This window comes from Argopecten irradians, chromosome 12, assembly GCF_041381155.1.
Source record: "Argopecten irradians isolate NY chromosome 12, Ai_NY, whole genome shotgun sequence".
NCBI lineage: Eukaryota > Metazoa > Mollusca > Bivalvia > Pectinida > Pectinidae > Argopecten > Argopecten irradians.
The window spans coordinates 41764830-41791103 of record NC_091145.1 but is presented as its reverse complement, the minus strand read 5'-3'; the positions used below and the strand labels follow the sequence as shown (position 1 = coordinate 41791103).

The 26274-nt window shown below is 38.6% G+C and overlaps 4 protein-coding genes across 5 annotated transcripts; 2 read left to right on the top strand and 2 right to left on the bottom strand.

Annotated features, from left to right (window-relative positions):
• Positions 1 to 2340: 2340 nt before the first annotated feature.
• LOC138335881 (uncharacterized) lies at positions 2341 to 13243 on the bottom strand. The gene is made up of 3 exons (XM_069285058.1): positions 12834 to 13243; positions 4527 to 4736; positions 2341 to 4163 (listed from the first exon to the last, which is right to left on the bottom strand). Exons 1-3 carry the CDS (start codon positions 13219 to 13221, stop codon positions 3451 to 3453), a joined length of 1311 nt encoding a protein of 436 aa, XP_069141159.1. The 5' UTR covers positions 13222 to 13243; the 3' UTR covers positions 2341 to 3450.
• Positions 13244 to 13279: 36 nt separating this feature from the next.
• LOC138335882 (uncharacterized) lies at positions 13280 to 16057 on the top strand. Its single transcript, XM_069285059.1, has 3 exons — positions 13280 to 13847; positions 14613 to 14819; positions 15374 to 16057. The coding sequence occupies exons 1-3, from the start codon at positions 13472 to 13474 to the stop codon at positions 15997 to 15999; spliced, it is 1209 nt and encodes a 402-aa protein (XP_069141160.1). The 5' UTR covers positions 13280 to 13471; the 3' UTR covers positions 16000 to 16057.
• A 1413-nt stretch (positions 16058 to 17470) lies between these two features.
• On the bottom strand, positions 17471 to 21063 carry LOC138335879 (meiosis expressed gene 1 protein homolog). Of its 2 annotated transcripts, none has more exons than XM_069285057.1 (3): positions 20918 to 21063; positions 19658 to 19794; positions 17471 to 18376 (listed from the first exon to the last, which is right to left on the bottom strand). In XM_069285057.1, the coding sequence occupies exons 2-3, from the start codon at positions 19781 to 19783 to the stop codon at positions 18239 to 18241; spliced, it is 264 nt and encodes an 87-aa protein (XP_069141158.1). In that variant the 5' UTR covers positions 19784 to 19794; positions 20918 to 21063; the 3' UTR covers positions 17471 to 18238. The 2 variants fall into 2 exon arrangements, with proteins under 2 accessions (XP_069141158.1, XP_069141157.1); XM_069285056.1 differs by lacking the exon at positions 20918 to 21063 and adding an exon at positions 20583 to 20736.
• A 1936-nt stretch (positions 21064 to 22999) lies between these two features.
• LOC138305114 (BUD13 homolog) lies at positions 23000 to 23782 on the top strand. The gene has a single exon (XM_069245515.1). It carries the CDS (start codon positions 23000 to 23002, stop codon positions 23780 to 23782), a length of 783 nt encoding a protein of 260 aa, XP_069101616.1.
• The last annotated feature ends 2492 nt before the right edge of the window (positions 23783 to 26274 follow it).

Here is a 26274-nt window from a genome sequence, read left to right as displayed (position 1 = left end):
CAATCAGCTTACAGTAACAATGGGTGGGTCGAGGGAAATTCTTCTAGGGGATAGTCCAACGCCGTCATTAAACGGCTGAACGATCAACTTACAGTAACAATAGATTGGTCGGAGGAAATACTTCTAGGGGATAGTCCAACGCCGTCATAACAACACAGAACAATCAGTTTACAGTAACAATGGGTGGGTCGGGGAAAATGCTTCTAGGGGATAGTCCAACGCTGATATTACACGACAGAACAATCAGCTTACAGTAACAATGGGTGGGTCGGGGGAAATACTTCTAGGGGATAGTCCAACGCCGTCATAACACGACAGAACAATCAGCTTACAGTAACAATGTCTGGGTCGGGGGAAATACTTCTAGGAGATAGTCCAACCCCGTCATAACACGGCAGAACAATCAGCTTACAGTAACAATGGGTGGGTCGGGGGAAATACTTCTAGGGGATAGTACAACGCCGTCATTATACGGCAGAACAATCAGCTTACAGTAACAATGGGTGGGTCGGGGGAAATACTTCTATGGGATAGTCAACACCGTCATAACACGACAGAACAATCAGCTTACAGTAACAATGGGTGGGTCGGGAGAAATACTTCTAAGGGATAGTACAACGCCGTCATTATACGGCAGAACAATCAGCTTACAGAAACAATGGGTGGGTCGGGGAAAATGCTTCTAGGGGATAGTCCAACGCCGTCATAACACGGCAAATCAATCAGCTTACAGTAACAAAGCGTAGGTCGGGGGAAATACTTCTAAGGGATAGTCCAACGCCATCATTACACGGCAGAACAATCAGCTTACAGTAACAATGGGTGGGTCGAGGGAAATTCTTCTAGGGGATAGTCCAACGCCGTCATAAAACGGCTGAACGATCAACTTACAGTAACAATAGATTGGTCGGAGGAAATACTTCTAGGGGATAGTCCAACGCCGTCATAACAACACAGAACAATCAGTTTACAGTAACAATGGGTGGGTCGGGGAAAATGCTTCTAGGGGATAGTCCAACGCTGATATTACACGACAGAACAATCAGCTTACAGTAACAATGGGTGGGTCGGGGGAAATACTTCTAGGGGATAGTCCAACGCCGTCATAACACGACAGAACAATCAGCTTACAGTAACAATGTCTGGGTCGGGGGAAATACTTCTTGGAGATAGTCCAACCCCGTCATAACACGGCAGAACAATCAGCTTACAGTAACAATGGGTGGGTCGGGGGAAATACTTCTAGGGGATAGTACAACGCCGTCATTATACGGCAGAACAATCAGCTTACAGTAACAATGGGTGGGTCGGGGGAAATACTTCTATGGGATAGTCCAACACCGTCATAACACGGCAGAACAATCAGCTTACAGTAACAATGGGTGGGTCGGGAGAAATACTTCTAAGGGATAGTACAACGCCGTCATTATACGGCAGAACAATCAGCTTACAGTAACAATGGGTGGGTCGGGGAAATACTTCTAGGGGATAATCCAACGCCGTCATAACACGGCAGAACAATCAGCTTACAGAAACAATGGGTGGGTCGGGGAAAATGCTTCTAGGGGATAGTCCAACGCCGTCATAACACGACAGAACAATCAGCTTACAGTAACAATGGGTGGGTCGGGGAAATACTTCTAGGGGATAGTCCAACGCCGTTATAACACGGCAGAACAATCAGCTTACAGTAACAATGGGTGGGTCGGGGAAATACTTCTAGGGGATAGTCCAACGCCGTCATAACACGGCAGAACGATCAGCTTACAGTAACAATGGATGGGTTGGGGAAAATACTTCTAGGGGATAGTCCAACGCCATCATAACACGGCAGAACGATCAGCTTACAGTAACAATGGGTGGGTCGGGGAAATACTTCTAGGGGATAGTCCAACGCCGTCATAACACGGCAGAACAATCAGCTTACAGTAACAATGGGTGGGTCGGGGAAAATACTTCTAGGGGATAGTCCAACGCCATCATAACACGGCAGAACGATCAGCTTACAGTAACAATAGGTGGGTCGGGGAAATACTTCTAGGGGATAGTCCAACGCCGTCATAACACGGCAGAACGATCAGCTTACAGTAACAATGGGTGGGTCGGGGAAATACTTCTAGGGGATAGTCCAACGCCGTCATAACACGGCAGAACGATCAGCTTACAGTAACAATGGGTGGGTCGGGGAAAATACTTCTAGGGGATAGTCCAATGCCATCATAACACGGCAGAACGATCAGCTTACAGTAACAATGGGTGGGTCGGGGAAATACTTCTAGGGGATAGTCCAACGCCGTCATAACACGGCAGAACGATCAGCTTACAGTAACAATGGGTGGGTCGGGGAAATACTTAGTTCTAAGCTTATGTACATAAATATACTTATCCTATACTTTATCCCTTTTTGTTTCGAAGTCTGTATCTATTATAAATCTATGATTGTCAGCAGACCTTCCTGTACCTTGACTTAAACTAATTATGGGATGTGATTGATCCTGTTATAGAAAAAGGAGGAAATATCGACTTATTAGGAAAAATAAATAACATGTCAGTTCAGGGTTATATTGGCAAAAAATAGGGTTGGTAGGTTGTTGTTTTTTTCAGTGTCTTTCACTCGCGAAGTCGCGAAAGTGGGGGGAAATTAGAGTCGGGGGTAAAAAATTAGGGTCGTTCGGGTAACCCTAAACAGACATATTTTTTGTTTGGCTTTAGAGGAATCTCTCCATCTAGTGTTTAGAAAGGACATTTTATGACGTTTCAGATCACACATGATTTGTTTCCCATAATTATTGTTCAATCAGAGGAAATTTCCTGAAATAAATTTGCAGCGTCAAACGTTTTCCTCTATGCCCTAGCGGACTATCTATGCTCATGAATTTTCGTAGATGTTGCTTCGTGACATAATATAACGATATCAACCCCTACCACTACGGAACCAAGTGATGGCCATTCATATAAACATTACAGCACGTGCCATTAGAAGTCTAGATCATTACCTCTATGATCGGAAATACGTTTAGAATTGATTTACGTAATAAAAGGAAATTTACATAACGCCGCGTGACGATGTATGTTATCAATTTGGAACTAAGGTCTAATATAACATTCTAGCATGGATGTGCATGTACCTCTCGGTGACATGCATAAATCCGTGTAGACCTAACAGGTATCTTACCCACTCGGCTAGACTGGTCACCAGTCTCTACAATATCAAAAACTTCACTAAAATCTTACTTACTATTTTTGCGTATTTATGACAACTTAAGTTTCAAATTAGGTTTACCAATCCGTCTACCATTCGGCCTTCGCGGCCCCATTGGTACTAACGACAGATGTCGCACCACGACATATGGAGACCTATGTGAGAGCTAATTATCAATATCAACAAGACATGTGTGGTGATAATCTATTGTTTAGTTATAATAACACGTACATTAACATGGATATAATTCAGTCTTCGGTCTTCCGACTTTTAGGAACTGGAGTCACGTATTTCCATGGGGGTACAACAGCTGTCTGGGAAGTAAAGTTTCCTCCTAAGTCTGCCTTTCTATACCATTCCAGTGATTCTTTTAACTTGTCGTACAATCCAGACCTGTCAAGGTCCAGCACATTACACAGATTTTGTCGAGTAAAAACGGTGAAATTTAAGAAAATCCACATGATGACGATGGTGGTGACATTGAGCTGGTTATAGCAGGTCGTGTCGTCCGGACACCATAGTTCTAACTGGTCCTGGATGTGGAGCAACACGTCATTCTCACAGTCATACATACAAACTGTTAAATGCTCTAAAGTGGCTCCAATCGTTGGAATAAAAAACTGTGACAGGGTATTCGTATCCCTATTAACTTGTGCAAATCCATTTGTTAAGGCTTCAGCTAAGATTTGCTTCAAAACCTTGGAATCTAGTAGAACATTGTCTTGTTTATTGATTAACTTTCCGTCATCATAAATATAACAATTTTTGTCATTTTCTATCTTTCTTTGTTTTAATTGTGGTTCTCCTTCGTTCGCATCATCATCATCATCATCGCCATTGTCATCAGCGAGTTCACCATCGTTAACTTGCTCAGCGCTGATGGTACTTTTTGTCCCGACTGTCACTGCTATCGTCTGGTTCAGCAGGATATCTACACTACCGTGCCATGTTGCTCGTGATCCTGTATAAGAAAGACATTTCTAAAACTTACTTAATTCATGTTTAATCGTTTATATATACACATAATTAACACCAAAATAACAATAAATAATTTATTTCGCCTTTGGTGCATGCGCAATCATTACTCCATTCCATATAGAATATAGTGCAACGGAATTTTTTCGGAATGCAATTAATTATTTTTCATATTTTTAACTTGAAGTAAAATTAGAAGCTCAAACTATTCAATGAGGGTAATGGTGTAAAATAAGTAACTTTTGTAACTGAAGAAAAATACTAAATCGTCTGCTCCTGTTTTTGATGGTGAAAAAAGTACTATTTGTCAGCGGTGGAGCATCTTTAAATGATTAAAATATCATCATACCTATTGAAGTATTTCCTTCACAAATTGTGGCCTTACAACCACATCCGCATTCCCTTAGCAGATCGTTGACATCTTTATACACCTCGTACTTTTTGTCTGGAATTAGCTGAGAAAACAGGTGATGAGCCAACCCAGCCGTAACAGCCTTTTTATTTACTGATGTAGCTGCTGTGATAAGACTGTACAAAGCACTTTCATGTTTCTTTTGCTCTGAAAAACAATAAGATTGTGACATAATGGGAGCAGATTATCATATTCATATATCTCAATGTAACGACCAAAAAGAAAATTGTCTGTATCGCTATTGTCGCAATTTACCGCTAGAAAAACAATTTGATAAGCATTGTTTATCTCCTATTTTCATTATTCTGCGTGTATTTGCTAGCAGAAACTTATTTATATAATTAAACGTGAGCCCGAGGTCATGGCACAATCTTACACTTCCTAATTAAAAAAATTGATATCGCTTTACTGTATATCAAGTGTTGTGAGTCTCTTTGTAATTTTATAGTGAAATCTCAGTGAAGCATGCGCCAAGATAGAATCTAGATATAAATGTTTTCTGCTTATAATAAGGAAATAAGAAACTAACAAGATCAATGAAAGACCGTGCAGCGCTCCAGTTATAAGATGTGTACACGAGTAAAATACCCATTAAAATTTGCCAATAACCCCTAAAAATAGCATGACAGGATACTAACTACTCCTACAAATATTTGTATTGCGCAATGCAATTATAATGGGCGCTTACATCCAGAAATAAAATCAAAAGAAATGCAGTAAAATCAGAAGAATTCGCGTCATGCTCCATAATTTGTGTTCTTGTTCCAGATAGATATTTGCTGGCTTGTCATCAATTACTTTTTTATACAACAACCGCATAACTTTTACCAACATATCTCTGTTAAGTTTTGGGTTTTCACAAAAATCAGAGTTGAACACCATCTTTTCAAAAGTGCGAGAACAATTACCTCTCCAAAATAATCTTGAGTACTGAAGACGGGATGGTAAAACAACAATTCGACCGTGTACGCTTTTATCACTGATGCAACAAAAGAAGCGGTACGATTCAGCCAATTAAAAATGATCTTTACAGCATTTCAATGCCCAGGCAGCTGTTCAATACACAATACTTGAAGACTCCAATGCACACATCCCTTACACAGTCCTTGAAGTCTTTGCCTTTCAGGCTGCACCAAAACCACAGGGACCTGACACGATTTTTTTTGACTAACAGTATACATTTGTTCTTCGGAACGCTTTTCGATTTTACCGACAGGCACAACACTACATATTAAATATAGTCCACCTCACACAACTCTGTTCCTCTAAACAAACGGTCACAAATTGCTATTATTGACGGCCTGTCCGATCTCAGAAGAATATTACATACCATGTATTACATACATTGTAAATCATTCGACCAAAAACGCTCGGCGTCAAATTGTGTTTTTCCGTGTTCTATAGCAAAGACGGCTCGTTGAATCTGCCGTTACATTAATAGTAATTTCATGTTTTAAAGAAATGCTTAACCGCCGACTGCTTTGGTAAAAACAAACATGTTTGCAATTCCTGTTCAAATATATGTAGTTTCGAATTCATTTATTGCCGTCGTTTTCACTTTTCAGCCAATATCGCCCCCATTGCCAAGGACCTTACATCCATGTGTTCAATCGTCCTCGATGTTCCAGGTGTAAAGCCTATCAATGTCGTTATATCCATCCCTGGAATACATGTACATACAAAGGTATACAAATGTTACGTCGTAATAAAGCTGAAGGCTCTGTATGCGACAACAGATGAGCACTTAGCATGATAACTTGGTTCTTTGACATTCAATGTACAATCGAATAACGGGGTATACTGTGGTTGACTGTGTGGCTTTGAAGTTTGGCGGTGATCATACAATCTTCAAAGGAAGTCTCTACAGGTCTACGATTGGTCAGTTTTTTCTCTAATTAACTGCTTTCAGTTTTGCTATGACGTATCATTTACATATTAAAAAGAAATTTAGGATTTTGGAATCGCGAGCAGGCCACCTTAAATAATGTTATGTACCATCAAGCTCAAATTTAATATAGGTGGCGCTCAACTAGCCAGCCTCGTTTTCGATTAACATGTGGCTGTGCTTTCATCAAGTGCTTCGCAGCTTGACTTTGCATTAATCGTTTTGAACAGCTGCTAATTTTTTTAAATTTGCTTCAAATGTTAATTATATTTTGTTGATTTTTTTATGTAGGATTTTGTACCTTAGATGTTCCTTATATACGTGTTGAGATTCTCAATTATGCCATGTTACGGTTTAGACCCTGTTTACGGAGAATATAGGTGTAGCGTTTTTATCCCCCGCCGGTCGTGGACTGGCGCGGACAGCCACTGCAGTGTATACGTATTTCTGTACCTATCTGCGAGTGGCCCTCGGTCTAAGTGCCCTTTGTGGTAGCGCCGGACACCCGCCACAATACCCGAGTATTATAGAGAAATAGTCGTGGGTCGTCGAGAGAAGAAATGATCCAACACAGTCATAAAGTTTCCTGACTTCTGTATTCAATAGCAATCCACAGTACATACAAACGCAGCAACACCTAGCACATCAAGAATCGAACTCTCAGCACTCTCTCTCACTCCTTCTTATATACTAAAGCCTGTCGGGCAAGGTTTTCCCGATCGGGCAAACGTATCCTTATGTGACCTTTTGACATAACTTGTAGGATCCTGTCGGAGCAGTCGGGCAAACCGACCTAATTACGAGGATACACATACAAGTAAACATTTAGAAAGTGATTAGGAATGAGATTATGATGACCGTGGGTAAGGTAGTCAGGGACACTATAAAGGACCCCCAGAGTGGCGAACCCTCCGGGTGCCCGTACATCAATTAAGAGGCAATTGATACCTCTTCGACTACAGGGCCATAAACCTAAACACTGTCATACAGACACGCATTAGCCACAGATCAAGGTAATTAAATCATTATCAAGGAATGGTCCAGTGTGTACCCCTACTAAATTCCCACGGTCAACATGTACATAATTAAGAAGAATACAAATCAATCGAAATTGGTATAAACCTACGTAAAAATAGTACACTTCCCCCTCCTTTGTAACATTGAACTTCCACTGTTCAACAGTTAAACATGTTTTTCTTCAACCTCTAAATCCTAAATAAAACACAATCTGTGTATTATAAGATACAAGATTAGAAGAAGCTATTTCGTTGAAATACGTACGTTTTACTTGATCTATGTCAAACTCACAATGTGATCATGAAGTTTCAACCTTCAATACATCGCATGGGTATCGTGTACCCGTCGATGTTACTACAACTATAACTAAATACATCGGGTGGATATCAAGTACCCGTCGATGTTACTACAACTATAACTAAATACATCGCGTGGATATCAAGTACCCGTCGATGTTACTACAACTATAACTAAATACATCGCGTGGATATCAAGTATCCGTCGATGTTACTACATCTATAACTAAATACATCGCGTGGATATCAAGTACCCATCGATGTTACTACAACTATAACTAAATACATCGAGTGGACATCTGTAACTAAATACATCGCGTGGATATCAAGTATCCGTCGATGTTACTACAACTATAACTAAATACATCGTGTGGATATCAAGTACCCGTCGATGTTACTACAACTATAACTAAATACATCGCGTGGATATCAAGTATCCGTCGATGTTACTACATCTATAACTAAATACATCGCGTGGATATCAAGTACCCGTCGATGTTACAACAACTATAACTAAATACATCGAGTGGACATCTGTAACTAAATACATCGCGTGGATATCAAGTACCCGTCGATGTTACTACAACTATAACTAAATACATCGTGTGGATATCAAGTACCCGTCGATGTTACTACAACTATAACTAAATACATCGCGTGGATATCAAGTACCCGTCGATGTTACTACAACTATAACTAAATACATCGCGTGGATATCAAGTATCCGTCGATGTTACTACAACTATAACTAAATACATCGCGTGGATATCAAGTACCCGTCGATGTTACTACAACTATAACTAAATACATCGCGTGGATATCAAGTACCCGTCGATGTTGCGGACATTACCATTGATCTATAACTACAGGTAAATATTACAGTAACCTGCTTATTTTAACGAAAACGTTATAAAAGGTACAAAAACAACTCACATACACTTGCATACACAACTTTTGTCGAAACTATTCTATTACATACAATTTGTAATTACAAATGTCACTGGCACAGTTCTAAATATAATTCCAATACGAATGTCACTGTCACAGTTCTGAATGTAATTCCAATACGAATGTCACTGGCACAGTACTAAATATAATTCCAATACGAATGTCACTGGCACAGTTCTGAATGTAATTCCAATACGAATGTCACTGTCAAAGTTCTGAATGTAATTCCAATACGAATGTCACTTGCACAATTCTGAATGTAATTCCAATACGAATGTCACTTGCACAGTACTGCATGTAAATGTAATTCCAATATAGCTATTTTTCTTTTGTTGTCCCTTTTAGCTTTTCACTAGCATGTTCTAATGTATCTTTGTTGGGCTTCCTTCTTCTTTTTCGTTTCCCGCTTGTCAGTGTTTCATATCCACTTTCGCTTCCTGATTCTGAATCCTCCGTGAAAATGTTTTCTGTGTCGACTTCCTTGTTTGATTGCATACAAGGTAAAGTGTATTCTTCTGTCGTCGACTTTCCGTATTCTGGCTCACGACCAGTTGTACATGTAGTGGACAACCCTGATTCATCACTTCCAGAGTGGTTCCGAGCTGGACGTTTTTTTTTATGTATGTTCCGTGTATCGGCAGTAGTTGAGGACCCATCACTGGCTACGGGTGTATTACGACTTGGGTGAATAAGGAGTGTTCTGGTCGACCCTTTGTACCTGAGTTTACTACCCGTTTCCTGACAAGGGGATCGGAATGTTTCTCCGGTACAATCGGTTATCCGACTACCCCGTCTCCCCTTAGTCGTATTTGCCCGGGTGTCATCTTGGGTTGGATCATGCATTCTAGCATTTTTCCTCGATTTATTATCATAGCTCCGATAACTCCGATGAGGCTTGTCACTTTGTATGTTTCAATTGCGAACATGTTTTCTTTGACTATTTTTCATGTACCTTCTCTCCCAATGAGAACGTTGAACACACTGTCTAATATTTGACATGTTTTCTGGTGGAAGCTCTCTTTCCCCAGCGCGTAGACATTCTTCATATAGAGCATGGGAAACTGCCTCTGATATATTCCTGGGTTTCGTTCTCTTTACTGTGAGACGAAAATCCTCCGAATTGTCACATTTGTTTAGAAATGACTGAAGGGAAAGTTCACTAGCTAAGTCAGGTTTGTCCTGGTAGGCACGCCTGTACAAATCCTCCAAGGCTTGGCCGAAATCTCTTAGAGACTCTCCCTTTTTCTTTCGTCGTGATCTGGCTTCTGTTATATAAATTTCTCTCATAGCTTTGAATCCGAAACGTTCATCCGTTTTCTGCAGCAAAAGAATATAACTGCGTTTGTATAACAGTTGAAGACCATATACATATGTCGAAGCCTGACCACATAGTGTGTTGATTAACACTCGTGTTTTCCTTTCCTCGTTCCACATATTAAGTTCGGCAATGTTTTCAAAATAGTCGATGAACTCTGGCCATATATCTGTACGTTTTCCGCTGAAGGTTCTTCGTACTTTGTATTCAAAATAATATTTGGTGTGAAACGGAAAGTTATTGCATTTACGGCAGACTTTTGCCTCACCTGTATTTTCGATCTGTTGAACGTTGGCGCTACTGTCTTCTCTGGATCCACGATCAAAAGTAACAGCTTTCCGTCTACTGAACTTCAATGTAATCCATATTGACCTGATTACGACAAAAATCACTGTTAGCGACATCACACAGAGAAGTCCAATTAACCCTCCTCTTCTAACATACCGCTGTAGGGTGTCGATATCGATGATGATATAGTTGGAAAGGTGATCATAACCTCCGTACAACATTAACTTGTAAATCCCAAACAGCATGAAAGGTATCGAGAACCAATGTACATACAGTGTCCACTTGTCATGTGCACCTGTCGAATGTTCTCCACTGGACGTATGTTCGTCCGTAACTACGTCATCATGACGACTCCTATACAGGGGAGTTCTAGTCGTCAGAGACCGTTGTCCTCTAGGTGTGCTGGTCATAACTGGCGATCCATCAAATCCAGAGTCCATCGTGGATCCTTCGTCGATCGTTTTGTTTTGCTGGTCCATGACAAAGAACCGTGTGGAAAGTCTCAACAATAAAAATCCGCTTCAACCAAGTGTAGCCTTTTTTTTAGATCCCACCGCTGCCACCAATTGTAGCGTTTTTATCCCCCGCCGGTCGTGGACTGGCGCGGACAGCCACTGCAGTGTATACGTATTTCTGTACCTATCTGCGAGTGGCCCTCGGTCTAAGTGCCCTTTGTGGTAGCGCCGGACACCCGCCACAATACCCGAGTATTATAGAGAAATAGTCGTGGGTCGTCGAGAGAAGAAATGATCCAACACAGTCATAAATTTTCCTGACTTCTGTATTAAATAGCAATCCACAGTACATACAAACGCAACAACACCTAGCACCTCAAGAATCGAACTCTCAGCACTCTCTCTCACTCCTTCTTATATACTAAAGCCTGTCGGGCAAGGTTTGAACGTATCCTTATGTGACCTTTTGACATAACTTGTAGGATCCTGTCGGAGCAGTCGGGCAAACCGACCTAATTACGAGGATACACATACAAGTAAACATTTAGAAAGTAATTAGGAATGAGATTATGATGACCGTGGGTAAGGTAGTCAGGGACACTATAAAGGACCCCCAGAGTGGCGAACCCTCCGGGTGCCCATACATCAATTAAGAGGCAATTAATACCTCTTCGACTACAGGGCCATAAACCTAAACACTGTCATACAGACACGCATTAGCCACAGATCAAGGTAATTAAATCATTATCAAGGAATGGTCCAGTGTGTACCCCTACTAAATTCCCACCGTCAAAATGTACATAATTAAGAAGAATACAAATCAATCGAAATTGGTATAAACCTACAAATACATGCGTAAAAATAGTACATAGGCTTATCCATTTGTCAATAGATGCATTTATACGTGTATACATTTTCATGTAATAAAATTTGTCGAAATGAAAGAACCTGTGACAAGTGATTTTTTGTATCCCTATATATACACTGTAACTTAGTTACTAAACGTGTCTATACATCCGTCCTAATCTTATCAGGGATGTCCTAACCTTAGATATCACTGTTTTTGTAAATTTTGGCAAACTATGCAAAAAAAAATGCACTTTTCAGTTTTGCAAGTCAACTGGGTTCAGAACATATTTCTGTCACAAAATAAAAATGCCACTACTGTATGTTTAGTAGTGTTTATTTGTGGCATGGCTAGGAGTGATGGTTTGATTTACATGTACCTGTAAATTAATTTATCTAGGTACTTTTTAGGCGCTAGCCATGTACTGTATCTTTACTACATGTATGTTGAAAAACATTCTGTACTTATTACAATGTTCATGTATTTTAAGTTGGTATAACAATACATTGTCAATTGATATAAAAAAGTATATATAGAAAATCTACTGTAAATGTACTTGCTAACTTAATTAGTAAAATATAATTCTAGGGGTGGATACGACGATAGTGAGGACCCTGAAGCAGATTAGCCCTTGGCTAAATCAGGTTTCTATCCTCGGTAAATAAAGTTTATTAGGCCTATTATAATTATTATTATTATTGTACCTCTGAAACATCGAGAGTGGCGTTCCCTAGGCCTAGACACATTTTCTTTTAGACCTGAGGAGTTTCACATTAAAGGTCCACTTCCTTTCCGAAACGGCTTTTAATTTTTTAAATGGAAATGTAAAACGAGATTGATAATTTTGTAGAGTCGCAAAAGTTATCAACTTACCGGTAATTCTACACTTATCATCACCTTCTGAACAATTTAATTTAAATAAATAAAATGTTAATTTTCATAACGCGGGTCGTCTTATGTTTCCCGCCGTCGTCCTAAATGCCGCGCGGTAGTTGATTATCACTGCGCCAGAAGGCAAAACAGTGAAATGAAACCCAACTGTTACCATACATTACGCAGGATATCTTGCATAAGCTTCATGTTGTAACCTCATCTTAGGCCATCGACATATATTTTCTTATGTTATCTATGATTTTTAGAAACCTTTAAATTTTGCTCCGGAAAGGTAGTGGGCCTTTAAGTGTATACTTTACCGTGAAAGAATTCCAACAACGACAAGAATGCATCCCGACACGCATCGCTGTGCTTCTCGATGGCCTTGACTCCTTTTTCTACGAATTCTTGAAGTAATGCCTTGTTTACAATGTCTTTCATGTACACCTGTCCACATGTCGGATATCCTTCGAGGTAATTAGTTCGGAAAGCCTGCCGACTTTCGTGGCTCAGCTGAAGATAGATCGATGCTTCAGTAAAAGATGTTCCTTCTACAGCATTACAATTTTTAATAACTAGATTTAAAAATGTAGGCGCAGGAAAATATATTTGAGTGATAATAGACTCCAAAACTCGTTTGGCGACTAACTCCTCGTCTGATCCATAGAAGTCAGTTAAACATCGATATCTCTTGCTAATTTGGGCCATTTTCTAATTTGAATTATCTCCCCTGCTGATACCGGCGAAATAGACTAGATCTATCAGGATCGGGCAGGAATGGACATGATTAGAGATCAATTTATCAGAATTATAATGTGTACAGTTCTACTTTATTGACAAAATTGTGGAAGTGCTCGGAAATACTTAATACTTTAAGCTTCATGTCTTCATATCTTATTCTATTTTTTCAAACAAACATAGAAATACGGGTCTGAGTCCGGGTTCGGTGTACTATTTTATGCGGACCAATATGGCCGGAGTCTCAAGAAAGCCGCGAACTGATCTGTTTGAAGCGTTCCCCGACACATTGAGAAGGAGACTAAAGGCTATCATTCGACATTTCCTTGACTCAAGCTTTGCTGGACCAAAACTTGACCCTAATCTTCCATCAATAGCAGCTCTCAGAATAATTAATTGCAATGCCACCGGGAAGTCGGTCCCCTTTTACCAGGCTACTTGTGATGTTGAACGGCATGCTAATATATTTCCATTTTATGTTATATTTAAAACTGGATTTAAAATTCTCAGACAATTCCTGATAACTGGATCTGCACCAGTTGAACAAGATCATCGTCACACCTTGGCCAAACTCTTAAACTTCATCATGGCTATTGGTAATTGTAGAAAACAAAATGACCGATAACTGGCGGCCATCTTGGATACTACTGAAGTTTTTTCCCGCTTATTATTTTTTTTATCTTTAATCAAGCTTCGATTAAAGATGTCTATGTCTATGGACATAATTCACAGAAACAATGAAACTCGTTACATGGGAAATGGAAATTTGATAAATAACATTACTGCTGTTTATAATTAAGATATTACAACATAATTAATTTATATAATTTAAAGATGCTCCACCGCTGACAAATAGTATTTTATCTCTATCAAAAAACAGCAGCAGATGATTTAGTATTTTTTCTTCAGTTACGAAAGTTACTTATTTATACCATTAGTTTTTACCACCACTGAAAAGTTTGAGCTTCTAATTTAACTTCAAGATAAAAACATAAAATATAATCAAATGCATACCGAAAAAATTCTGTGGCACTATGTTCAATATGGAATGAAGTACTGATAGCGCATGCACCAAAAGCAAAATAAGTTATTTTATATATGCATTGTATTGTGTTTTGTGTTAATTAGACTATATATACACAATTAAACACCAATTATTGTTAAAATGATGAGTATCAATAGTTTATGCTCTATTTGCGGTAGAGCATCTTTAAGTATGACTTTAACAGTAAAAAGGTTAGAGTTAAACTTAACTTCTATAAGACTAATTTCTGATTGAAATATAAAGATATTCCAATGATGGAGAAAGTACAGTTTCCTGTAGGATTTTATTTTATTAATTTTAATTTTTTTTCTTACAGAGAAAGAAAGCCCTTTGCACCATCTTGAAAACTGTGCAGATGAAGTTAGTTTGAATGTTTTGCTGACAAATCATCTTTTTGCGATGTTGTGCTCTTCTTCTCAATTCACTATGGACAACCACTTGTATAGAAAACATGACAGATATATGTGTCCTTGTGGAAGTGATGAATGTGAGCTCACAGGAAAATGTGGAGATACTAGCATAGGTAGGTATACTAAGTTTGATTAGTTTGACATCCTTTTAACAGCAAGCATCATGTAAGGACATTTCTGGTTTAGATGTTGGAGGAAAGTCAGGTTCTGGAGTTACCCGAGAAAAACCACAGACCAGCTGAGCAGTAGGTACCTAGTAATGCCCCACATGGGATTCAAATTCACGATCCAGAAATGGAGGACTTGTATAAAATAAGTCTGGACATCTTTATTACTCTGGTATCGTAGACAATGGTATGTAATTTATGTATATATGAAGGGTTTATAAATAGAATGAACTGCAGTGATCCCCACTGATACTTAGTCCAGATGCCAATGTCAGAGAACGGATTACAGTAACATTACATATTGACTACAAGAACATAGAATTGATCAGTCCGGAAAATTTGTAATCTGGACAGTTTAGGCTGGGATCAGAGTTAAAAAAAATATTTAGAAATAAGTTAAATAACATGCAGACTGAAAAATTTAAACCTGATATTAAGGCCCATATGTGTTCAAGTTTTCACAATATTTATTAATTCACATTCTTTTTATCATTTTCCAGGAAACACCAATGTATGGCACGGAAATTTGGATGTTATTCTAAACAGTAATTTGCCGGTGAAGTTCACTTCTCTTGGTGATGGTGATTACACTAATTCTGATGATGAGACTAAAAACAAGAGCCCAGTTAATAATTGTGCCAACTTGAATAGAAAGGCAAGTCTGAAACTGAATCAACAAATGATTGCAGAAGTAATTGTTTTCTCGTTCCTGAACAAAAAGCTACATCCGTGCAGCGAGAGTTATCTGGTGCCGTGTCTTGGTAGCTGTGGGACAGACCTAGTTGTCTACCTTTATGATGCTCAACATGACGTCCTGTTAGAGAGTTGTCAGTTTGAACTAAGGAACAAAACAACAGGTGCTTTAAATCTGGTCACTATCATTGTAACATGGCTAGTGGTTAACTATAGGTACACATGTACTGGTCTTACTCCTTATATGATGAAGAAATCAAATTTCTTTACATCAGCAAAAGAGAAACTCCAAGTTTATCAAGAGGATCTAAAGTTTGGATGTGTTGGTCTATCAGAAGCTGAGGTTGTTGTAGAAGTGTCCGATCTCCCATGGAATGCGGACGGTTTGAAAGATATTGATGATGAATTGGACGAACTTAGTAAATACTTTTGAATTTTGTTATCATAGTTAGTACAAGTCTAAATAAAAAACAACACTTTTTAAAGTTCAACATATGGTTTGGTATTCATAATCTGTTTGACAAATTCTAAGCAAAGTTTAATTTATAAAGATTTTTTATTTTAAAGGCGCACTAACTTTCCGGAGCAAAATTTAAAGGTTTCTTAAAAACATTTATAACAAAAGAAAATATATATCGATGGCTTAAGATGAGGTTACAACACCAAAAATATGTAAGATTTCCTGTCTAATGTACGATAACAGTGGAAATTCATTTCGCTGTTTTGTCGTCTGGCGCAGTGATAGTCAACTACCGCGCGGCATTTAGGACGACGGCGGGAAACATAAAATGACCCGCGTTATGAAAATTTTATTTATTCTAATTAAACAGTTCTGAAGGCGATGATAAGTTTGCTAGTAAACGTATAGTTAATAACTTCTGCGACTCCACAAAATTATTGATCTTGTTTTACATTCCTATTTTGAAAATTAAAAGCCGTTTCGGAAAGGTAGTGGCCCTTTAAATAATTCAAGCTTTTATTTTAAAGTACCAGAGGGACATATCCCGATCATCATGATGTATAGGTAAGTTTCACATGTATAGCCTGTAGTATTCAGTTGTGGTTAGAGAGATTTTATAACTTTGTTTGCTTAATGAAGGTTTTTTTCTTGCTAAATTGGTCTTTGATATTGGTTGGAACTTCCATTTAAACAATAATTTCTTAAAGAACTTTTTTTCTTTTCTTTTATTATTATTGAAATAAAACTTATGTTAAAAATATTTAATTTTTATTTGTTTTCAAACTAAATCCGACTTTCTGATATGCAGATGCTGTTTCCTTCATATACTATGAAGAAAAAATCTGAGAATGGCGTGGAAACCTGAAGTTATCATGACGTCACAAAAGAGACATCGACACTGCGTATTGATTTTGAGAAAATAATCCTTTGAAAAATCAATAGAATCGTACGTTAAAACATATTTTGTCAAGTAGTCTGAAAAACTTATTATAAGCATTGATGTAACTTTTTTTAACTTCATCAGGTTATGAAAAAAATATTGTTTGCTAACTTTTTTGAGAATCTAGTGGATTCACACAGTTTGCAAAAAAAAAAAAATTCTTTCATACCCGGAAGAAGTTAAAAAATAGTGACATCAATGCTTAAATAAATTCTTGATTTCTCAAAGGATTCTTTTTCCAATTCAATATGCAACATCAATGTCACTATTGTGACGTTAGATTTATTATGGGAACAAGGAAAAAAATTAATTATTTGCTTTTGAAGGCTATACAGTTGACCCCCAATACTGCGGACGCAGCTAGTCCAGAAAACTTGCAGTCAGGATGGCAATGTCGGGAACCGAATAATCGTAATGATTTAGGCAGGGAATGAAGATGCCCTTAATTGTCGAGGGTTCAACGCATTAAATTCTTAAAATGAATCAGCTGTAACAAACAAAACATTTTTTTACATTTGTCAAATTTTATTTTCATATTATCACATAATTTAAAAATCATCACAACATATTTGTAGCCTATATATCAAAGTGCAAACTTAAAGTAGATGTGAAGGAATATGCTATGTTTTGAATTGAACACATTCAAATAGTTGTATGATGTGATACTATAAATACTCTGTACAATGATAGATGACATGGTAATGCCTTGGTTTACAAATAACTGCCGTCGTACTTCCACATCTAGTGGACACGACACAAGACAGGCAAGCAATGGTACGCGTGTGACAGTGAAAATGATAGCAAACGGTATGGTCCCAACAAGCTTTATATAAATATACACTTCAAAAGTTCAGAAAGGTTGGGTCCCTAGATTTGCCTTTTTCACAGTGACTATAACAACATCATTGTATCAGTAGCCACAAAACAGAAATGTCATCAGCATACTTCCATATTTTATATGTATAATGCTTGCTAGCCTTCCTTCACATGTGTATGATATATGTGTCAATCCTCATTGATGAAAACAATGCACCATAAACGGACTCTTGTAGCGACTCAAAATCACCCCAGCTCTTTACAAGGAAACGTCCACATTCCAAAGTGACTCGATATACAAAATGTAATGAAGAAATTTGTTCCTCCAATGGTTCAAGCATCCATAAAACTGATACTTGAGACATCACTAACAAGGCAGACACACTAACACAGACTCTCTACATACAGACACAGGACGATCAACCTCGTAAATCACCCTCCTCCATTCCTTATTGTTTAGTATTCATACAACTTTGTTCTGTGTATGTCATTGTCTGGGCATTCTCGCTCCTTGTTGTAGTAATAGAAGAATCCATCGCCTTTCCTACAGAGTTTCTTGATGTATCCGTTGTGGGGCCATCTGTCTATAGATGCCTGTAACACACAAAGGACCATTATGTTGTTGGTTAAAGGTAATTCTATTGTTTTGTCTACAGCTTCTATTGTCAACTCAGATCTTTCTTTAGTCACTGTATTGGTTTTTGTTGTTGCTTTTTTTCACAACAGCTGGAGATTTTACATCCTCAATACTCCAAGGGTTAAAATCACTGTCATTACAACCATGTGCTATAGCAATACTGAAAATTGTGTGTGCAAAAAAAATGAACAGGTAGTTTGGTCCTTTGAATTACATCAAAGAAATCAAATAATGGTATATTGTATGACAATGATGTTAAGCATGGAAAGTTTCTCCAGGCCGGTCATTAGCCGGCTGTGTTCTCCTGAACTGCTTTCAGTTTTACTAGGACATATATTCCAGGGTTGGCAACAACAACAGTGATATATAGTAGCCTCTGGAGTATAGAAGATGGAGATTTTGGTTGTACAGTTAAGTCTGTAAAAAAAATGGCTGCTGACTGGTGGCTGCTTAAACTGAAGAAGTACTATAATTTACATAAACATAGGTATATGCATAGGTTATCTGCCCTTGCAGCTAGGTATGGATTAATTGTTAACAAAATATCAGACTCTTCAGAGAAAATGGCACAAAATTAAAATTTGGCTAACAAAATACTGATGTCACAACTGATACCTAACCACAAAGGAATATAACTCTATGAGATGCATGTTTCAGGAGATCCCTACCTACCCTAGTTTTTACCTACGACCCTAAGAATTTTATCATACTCTTAAGAAAAATTTAGGATCATGATGAAGCTGAATCAGAATAATCTGACCAAGATGACTGCTGTTTATCTTCCCTTTAACATAGGCAGCTATGAACACCATAAACATATTAAATCATGTAATAAATATCCTTCTATGCATATTCATAATAACATAACCTCTTCTCCCTTCCTATAAAAAGAAAACAAAATTAATAATCCCTACTGACCTGAAGATTTTTTTTCAGTCATGAAACCTGAAACAAACTTTTTTTAGTCTAATCTATGATGACAACACAGGATTGAAGATGGTTTTCCCATCTATCCACCTGCTTCAGTTGTGAGAGATTTTTCTGTCAACTCCTAGGATTTGATAGATTGTGTAGTTAACATTTTGGAAAAGACATGCATGATGTCATGAATTTTGATAAGCCTCGACAGGTTGGACATTCAGGAGTTGTGATTTCTTGTCACATCTTCAAGGTAGGGAAAGAATCTATTGATCTTTAGTTTTCATATGATTTGATATCATGTTAAGAAATATAATTACATTGTTGCCTGATAATGTTTGATATTCTATCGCATCCCGCCAGCCGGCCTTTTGGAACCTGTATGCTTCCTCCACTGTCTCATCCCAATGTTTGGGCCGGACCATCTTGATGGGTTGTGCTGCCATTGCTTTCAATCCTGTCAAAAAACACCTTCTTTTACAAATTGGATATTTTAAAGATGAATTAGAATGGAATCAACCTACTACTGGTACCACTTTGTTTATTAGTGTCACAAAAATCAGAATGGAATTGCTGTAACAGTGAAAGAGGAGGGGACAGTCTGGTTCTAATTGTGTTCATGTCAAGTACACAGCACATATTCATCTCTACAGCGTATATCCCAAATATCACAATTTGTGACAAACATATCAGTTCTTCAACAATGTGTATAACTGCCTATTGATACCCACTAACAAATGTTATGGTTGAAAGTTCAAATTTTAACATTGTTTAGTTGGGCTACTTGCTGGCAACTATCTCTTGTGTACCTGTACAGACTGTACCATTTCTCACCATCACATGTTTATTTGTATGCCCCAGGGCTAGTAGCAACATTTTTTCACTAGCTCTGATCAGAATTCTACTAGCCTTATTTTTCGTTCATTTATATGCACATTTTACTTTAGTACAGTAGTACACAGGAGATACAGCTGTATATATGATAGCCTCAGGTATTACCTACATTTATACTGTCAGTAGACTACTGTAGTCAAGTTAAGCATTGAATAATTAATAATTAAAGAGTTACTTGTATATTGTACTGTACATGCATGTATATTTGCTTGCAATGGCTGTATGTACATGTATACATGGAGGGAGAATATACAATGTATCAAATATAGCCAGAGGTAGAATAAACATTGCAGTGCACAAGTCCTTAGCTGCATACACAGTACCAATGTAGTATGTCTATTGCAGTCTTACCTGACGACATTATGATAAGTTCCTGAATATTTTGTTACACAAAATAAACAAATAAAGTTTTCCTGTATTCGCCAATGTCGGATCGTTATATATGCAAACCGACAACGAAATATCCACAGTAACACGGGTGTCTTCCAAATTATCACGCTTCACTTCATACCAATAGACCAACTGTCAGCTGTATCGATATGTAAAGTACATTCGAAGCTTCACAGAGTGTGAATTCAGAACTGCCAGACCGGTCATTATTAAATACAATGAAACTCATTTAAATACATTGTTTGTCTTCCAATGGTTATTTGATATTATTCTTAGATAATATTCAGATAACTTACCGTATATAATACACCTCGACGACACGAGTCCAAGACTGTTAGATCGTATTTAGCTCTACATACAATAGTCTCAACCACAGACTTGTTTTGAATCCTTTGTTGTGTTGCGTTGCCAACACGGACAACAGCTACGGTATTGTGACGTTTTCATTGGATGATAATCCTTCCAAGGGAAATAACTCTAGGATTGCCACATCATGATTTCAGGTTGCACTACAGGTTTTACTAAACTTTTAATGATACGTTTTGGATCCTTTGTGAAAAACCATAAGTATTTTTTGCAAACTATTTTCGTCGATTATTAGATCTTCCGAACGTTTTATAATTTTCGACTAATCCCATTTTAGTTCATTTATTTATTTTTTTTCTTTTATTTATTTATTAATTCATTTAAACTTATTATCATTGTAGGTTTGTATCCATATATAAAGTTCAATTTGTTAGATTTTATGCATCGTTTTTTTATATATAGAAAGGGCTGAATAGTCGCATTCTAGCTTCGCGCTATGATGTCCATGTAAGTGGAATTTCCATTGAGCTCCGTTAGTAGAGCGGCGGTCCAGTAAGTTCAGGTCACGGGTTCGAGCCCAGCTACAGTTTTACGTTTACGTCCTATCAACATCTAGACGGCCTCCCCATGCATACGGAGTGTATCGTGTGTAAAGTGCGTGCATGTTTTGTCAGACTGCAGTGTGTTAAATATAAACTTCATTTATTTTGCATCGATTGCAAAACAAGTTTAGCACGTATAGAAATCACAACTTATACAAATCACTTTCGTTGACCCGGATGTACATTTTTGTAAGCTTGTAGTTGGAAGAAATCGGAGTGCTTGGAAAAAATCTCGCGTGATTGGACAGTTCACCTGCACACAGGAGAACTAGTTACAGTTTATATCAATGCCATCAAGGATTTATAAGTGAGTACGTCACTGTCTCTGTACACTAAACACAACGCGAGACGCCTATGAAACGGGGAAAAGAAGCATATTTCTCAACAAATTCTTGTCTTATCAAGTCAAAAGAAACACCAATATAAAGCTTAATAAATTTCACGACATGTAGTAATGGGTTTAAGGACGGAAGGTTTTTTTAAAGAAATGTCTTGATGTTTCATTTTTTAAAAATACGGAAATAAAGAGCGGACTTGAAGTAAGACGGTAACTAAGCCTGGCACCCGCAAGCTATTGTACAGAATGTACATCAAAGGTTCCATCGGCGGATATCAAAGGAAAATCAACCGTTGCCCAACGTCACGGTCAGTACACAAACACAAAAGCGCTCGCGACGTATTCGTCCCAAACTCCGTCCTTGGGACCCATCAAAGCGCCCATAGACTATTTTTAGACGTCGAAGATTTTTTTTTAAATATCATCGCCAGGAACACGTTTTGTCATCTAACTGTTAAGTGGACGAATAGATAGATTATAATGATAATTATGAAAACTACAATGTCTCGTGTTTCTTACTTTAATAGAATCATTTTCGTTATTTGTTGATTTCATTACAATAATTCAAAATTACAAAATTTCAATAGGACATTATTTTTCCATTTATCCAAGTCATGAAGTGCCTAACATTCAACATAAAGCAGATTTTACCAATTATTTAAAAACATTGTCGTTTTATTTTTAAAATGTCGCTAAAAACGAGAAAAAAACCTTATATGAATACATTTCCCGCATCCCCGGTTATTTTGGATCAGAATTAATCTAATTTTCATAAATAATACCGAAAGTATAAATGATATTTCATATGACAATCGTTATTTGTGAATCCCCGTAGAAAATTTGTTTTGTGAGGTGCGCGAAAAATAATGATGTTGGCAACCGGAAGATATTTTTGATGTTTCGTTTTCGTCGTAAGCTAGGTATGACTCTAGGTCAAGGAGAGAGTTTAAAAACACTTTAATCATCAGCATTGGAAAACTATATTTGAACTCTGATTAGTTTGACTTTCTTTTATTTCTGTATTTTTCAAAGCCCGACTTTTTAAGTGTGCGAATAACGATCACTCTATGATACATTATGTATGTATTCTTGACGGATGTCTCTGGTGTGTGGTTTTACGCCAAGGGTAAATGATGACCGGACAGCACACCAAACAGCTGTCAGAGACACCGAACAGCACACCCATCCGCCGTCAGAGACACCGGACAGCACACCCAACCGCCGTCAGAGACACCGGACACCGCACCCAACCGATGTCAGAGACACCGGACAGCACACCCAACCGCCGTCAGAGACTACAGACAGCACACCAAACCGCAATCAGAGACACCGGACAGCACACCCAACCGCCGTCAGAGACACCGGACAGCACACCCAACCGCCGTCAGAGACACCGGACACCGCACCCAACCGATGTCAGAGACACCGGACACCGCACCCAACCGCCGTCAGAGACACCAGACAGCACACCCAACCTCTGTCAGAGACACCGGGCAGCACACCAAACTGCAGTCAGAGATAACAGACAGCGCACCCGACCGCCGTCAGAGACACTGGACAGCACAACCAACCGCCTTCAGAGACATCGGACAGCACACCCAACCTCTGTCAGAGACACCGGACAGCACACCCAACCTCTGTCAGAGACATCGGACAGCACACCCAACCTCTGTCAGAGACACCGGACAGCATACACAACTGCCGTCAGAGACATCGGACAGCACGCCAAACCGCCGTCAGAGACACCTGACAGCGCACCCAAGCGCCGTCAGAGACACCAGACAGCACACCAAACCGCTGTCAGAGACACCGGACAGCATACCCAACCGATTTCAGAGACACCGGACAGCACACCCAACCGATGTCAGAGACACCGGACAGTACATCCAACCGCCGTCACACACTCCGGACAGTAACCCAAACGCTGTCAGAGACACCGGACAGCACACCCAACCGATGTCTGAGACACCGGACAGCATACCCAACCGCCGTCAGAGACACTGGACAGGACACCCAACCGCCATCAAGACACCAGACAGCATACCAAATTTATATATCATGGGTAAAGAACTCCGTGTCTTTCCCACAAGGTGCTCTCACAAAGTACTGAAGGGACATGCCTAAAAAAATCCCATGTGTGCATAGTAACCGCTCTCCTTAGACTCTGATTCATCCTCGAAATACAGGGGTTACAATCACTGACGTTATATCCACCCCGAACTATCTCTTAGTAAAACAAACTGGAGTTAGTTCAGGAGACAAAAACTGATCATTTAAAGGGCTGCAGAAACTTTCTTTGGTGATTTCAGGGAGAGCGATGCCAAACTCAAAAGCCACACAGTCAGCCACAATGTATCGTTATTCGATTCTTTTGATGTACATCAAAGGACCAAATTATCTATGCATTTTGTTGCCACATATTTACATTGACAGTGACAGTAATCCCTGAAGTATCAAGGATGATCCTGGTGTTGTATATTATATTGCACGTTCGTACCAACTGGACACTTACAAGTAGATGGCCTGACGAACTCATAATTGTTATCATGTATTTTACAAATGTATGTGTTTTTTTATTTTTATTTCTTTTTTTTTTATTTGGGTTAAATTTACCATCATCGGCGGCATTTAGTTGGTATCATGTATCGGCCATTTTGGGGATTGGAATTCGGAACCCTCATAGCTGTCCAAGATCCCCTCCAGTTACGATACACATCTCTCTTCAAGGAATGTCAAGTAATTCCATCTATCTCCAAGTTTTCGAAAACGCTATAGTTTTTGACGGATTCTCAATTTTCTCAGAATATTTCGAGATTATGTTCATTTGTTTGACACCGATAACGTCATCATGGAAAAAGTTGGTTATACCTGGGGCCGCGGTGGCCGAGTGGTTAAGATGTACCGACATATAACCACATGCCCTCCACCTCTGGGTCGCGAGTTCGAATCCTATGTGGGGCAGTTGTCAAGTACTGACCGCTGGTCGGTGGGTTTTTTTCCGGGTACTCCGGCTTTCCTCCACTAACAAACCTGACACGTCCTTAAATGACCCTGGCTGTTAATAGGACGTTAAACTAATCAAACCAAATGGTTATACCTGTTGACTGGCGTTGAGGTCTTTCAATATGCCGTAGGCATCTCTGACCCATTTGAATATTGTTCATTTTGTTTGGCGGTTGTGTGTTCTCATAGCAGGTAGGGTTGAACTTCTCTTGCTTGAATTTCCGATGGCTGTTTAGTCTTGATTTAAACTGGTTTCTGACGATATGACATATTCAGGTAGAGAGTTCCATTGGTTAAATACTCTTTGTGAGAAACTATTTTTTCTGGTGTTTAGTCTGGAACGTCCCTTCACAAGTTTTTTACTGTGACCTCTTGTTTGAGTATGCCTTCGGGGAAGTAATTAATTTTTATCACATTTGTCTATGTCGTTCAGAATTTTGTATACTTCCACCATATCACTCCTGAGACGTTTGTATTCTGGGGTTGGCAGTCGTAAATCGAGTAGCCGTTCTGGGTAAGATTTGTTTCGGATATTTTTGATGAGTTTGGTTGCACGCCTCTGCACTTTCTCAAGTGTGATTTTATCTTTTTTTTTTTTTTTTTTTTTTTTTTGTATTTGTTGTCCAGACGGTAGATGCATATTCCAGATGTGGTCTCACCATGGCTTTATAAAGGTTACAGAACGATCTATTGTTTAAGTATTTGAAGCTTCTTTTCAACACTCCTAGAATTTGGTTTGGATTGATGTATTATCCATGATATAGTCCCCGGGAATTTGTTTATTTGTTCCTAAATTTCAGCTGCCAGTCGTTGGACCATTTCATTAGAATGTTTATGTCACTTTGTAGCTTTTGGTGATCGTTCACATTATTGACAACAGAGAAAAGTTTTGTGTCATCAGCAAAAAGTCTAACAGCGTTTTCGACAGCCTCTGGTAGGTCATTGATGTACACTCCCCTGAGGGATTCCACTTGTTACGGAAGACCAGTCAGAATTTCCGCCATTTAATACCACTCGTTGTTTTCTGTCAGTTAGAAAGTCTTCAATCCATTTTAGTAGATTTCCTGTGATTCCGTATCCTGATAATTTTTTAGTAGTCTCTGATGAGGTACAGTATCGAAAGCTTTTTGGAAATCTAAGTAGATGATGTCAATATCATTTTTGTTATCTAGTTCTCCTGTCCACTTATCTACCATTTCTATTAGTTGGGTTGCACATGAATTTCCTTTTCGGAAGCCATTTTGGTATTCGCTAAAGAGGTTGTTAGTTTCCATGTGGTTTACGATGGCATCTCTCACAAGGTTTTCCATGATTTTTTATGTTATTGAAGTGAGGCTAATGGGACGGTAATTTTCTACTAGATTTTTTTGGTCCTTTCTTGTGAGTGGCAGTGACGTTAGCCTCT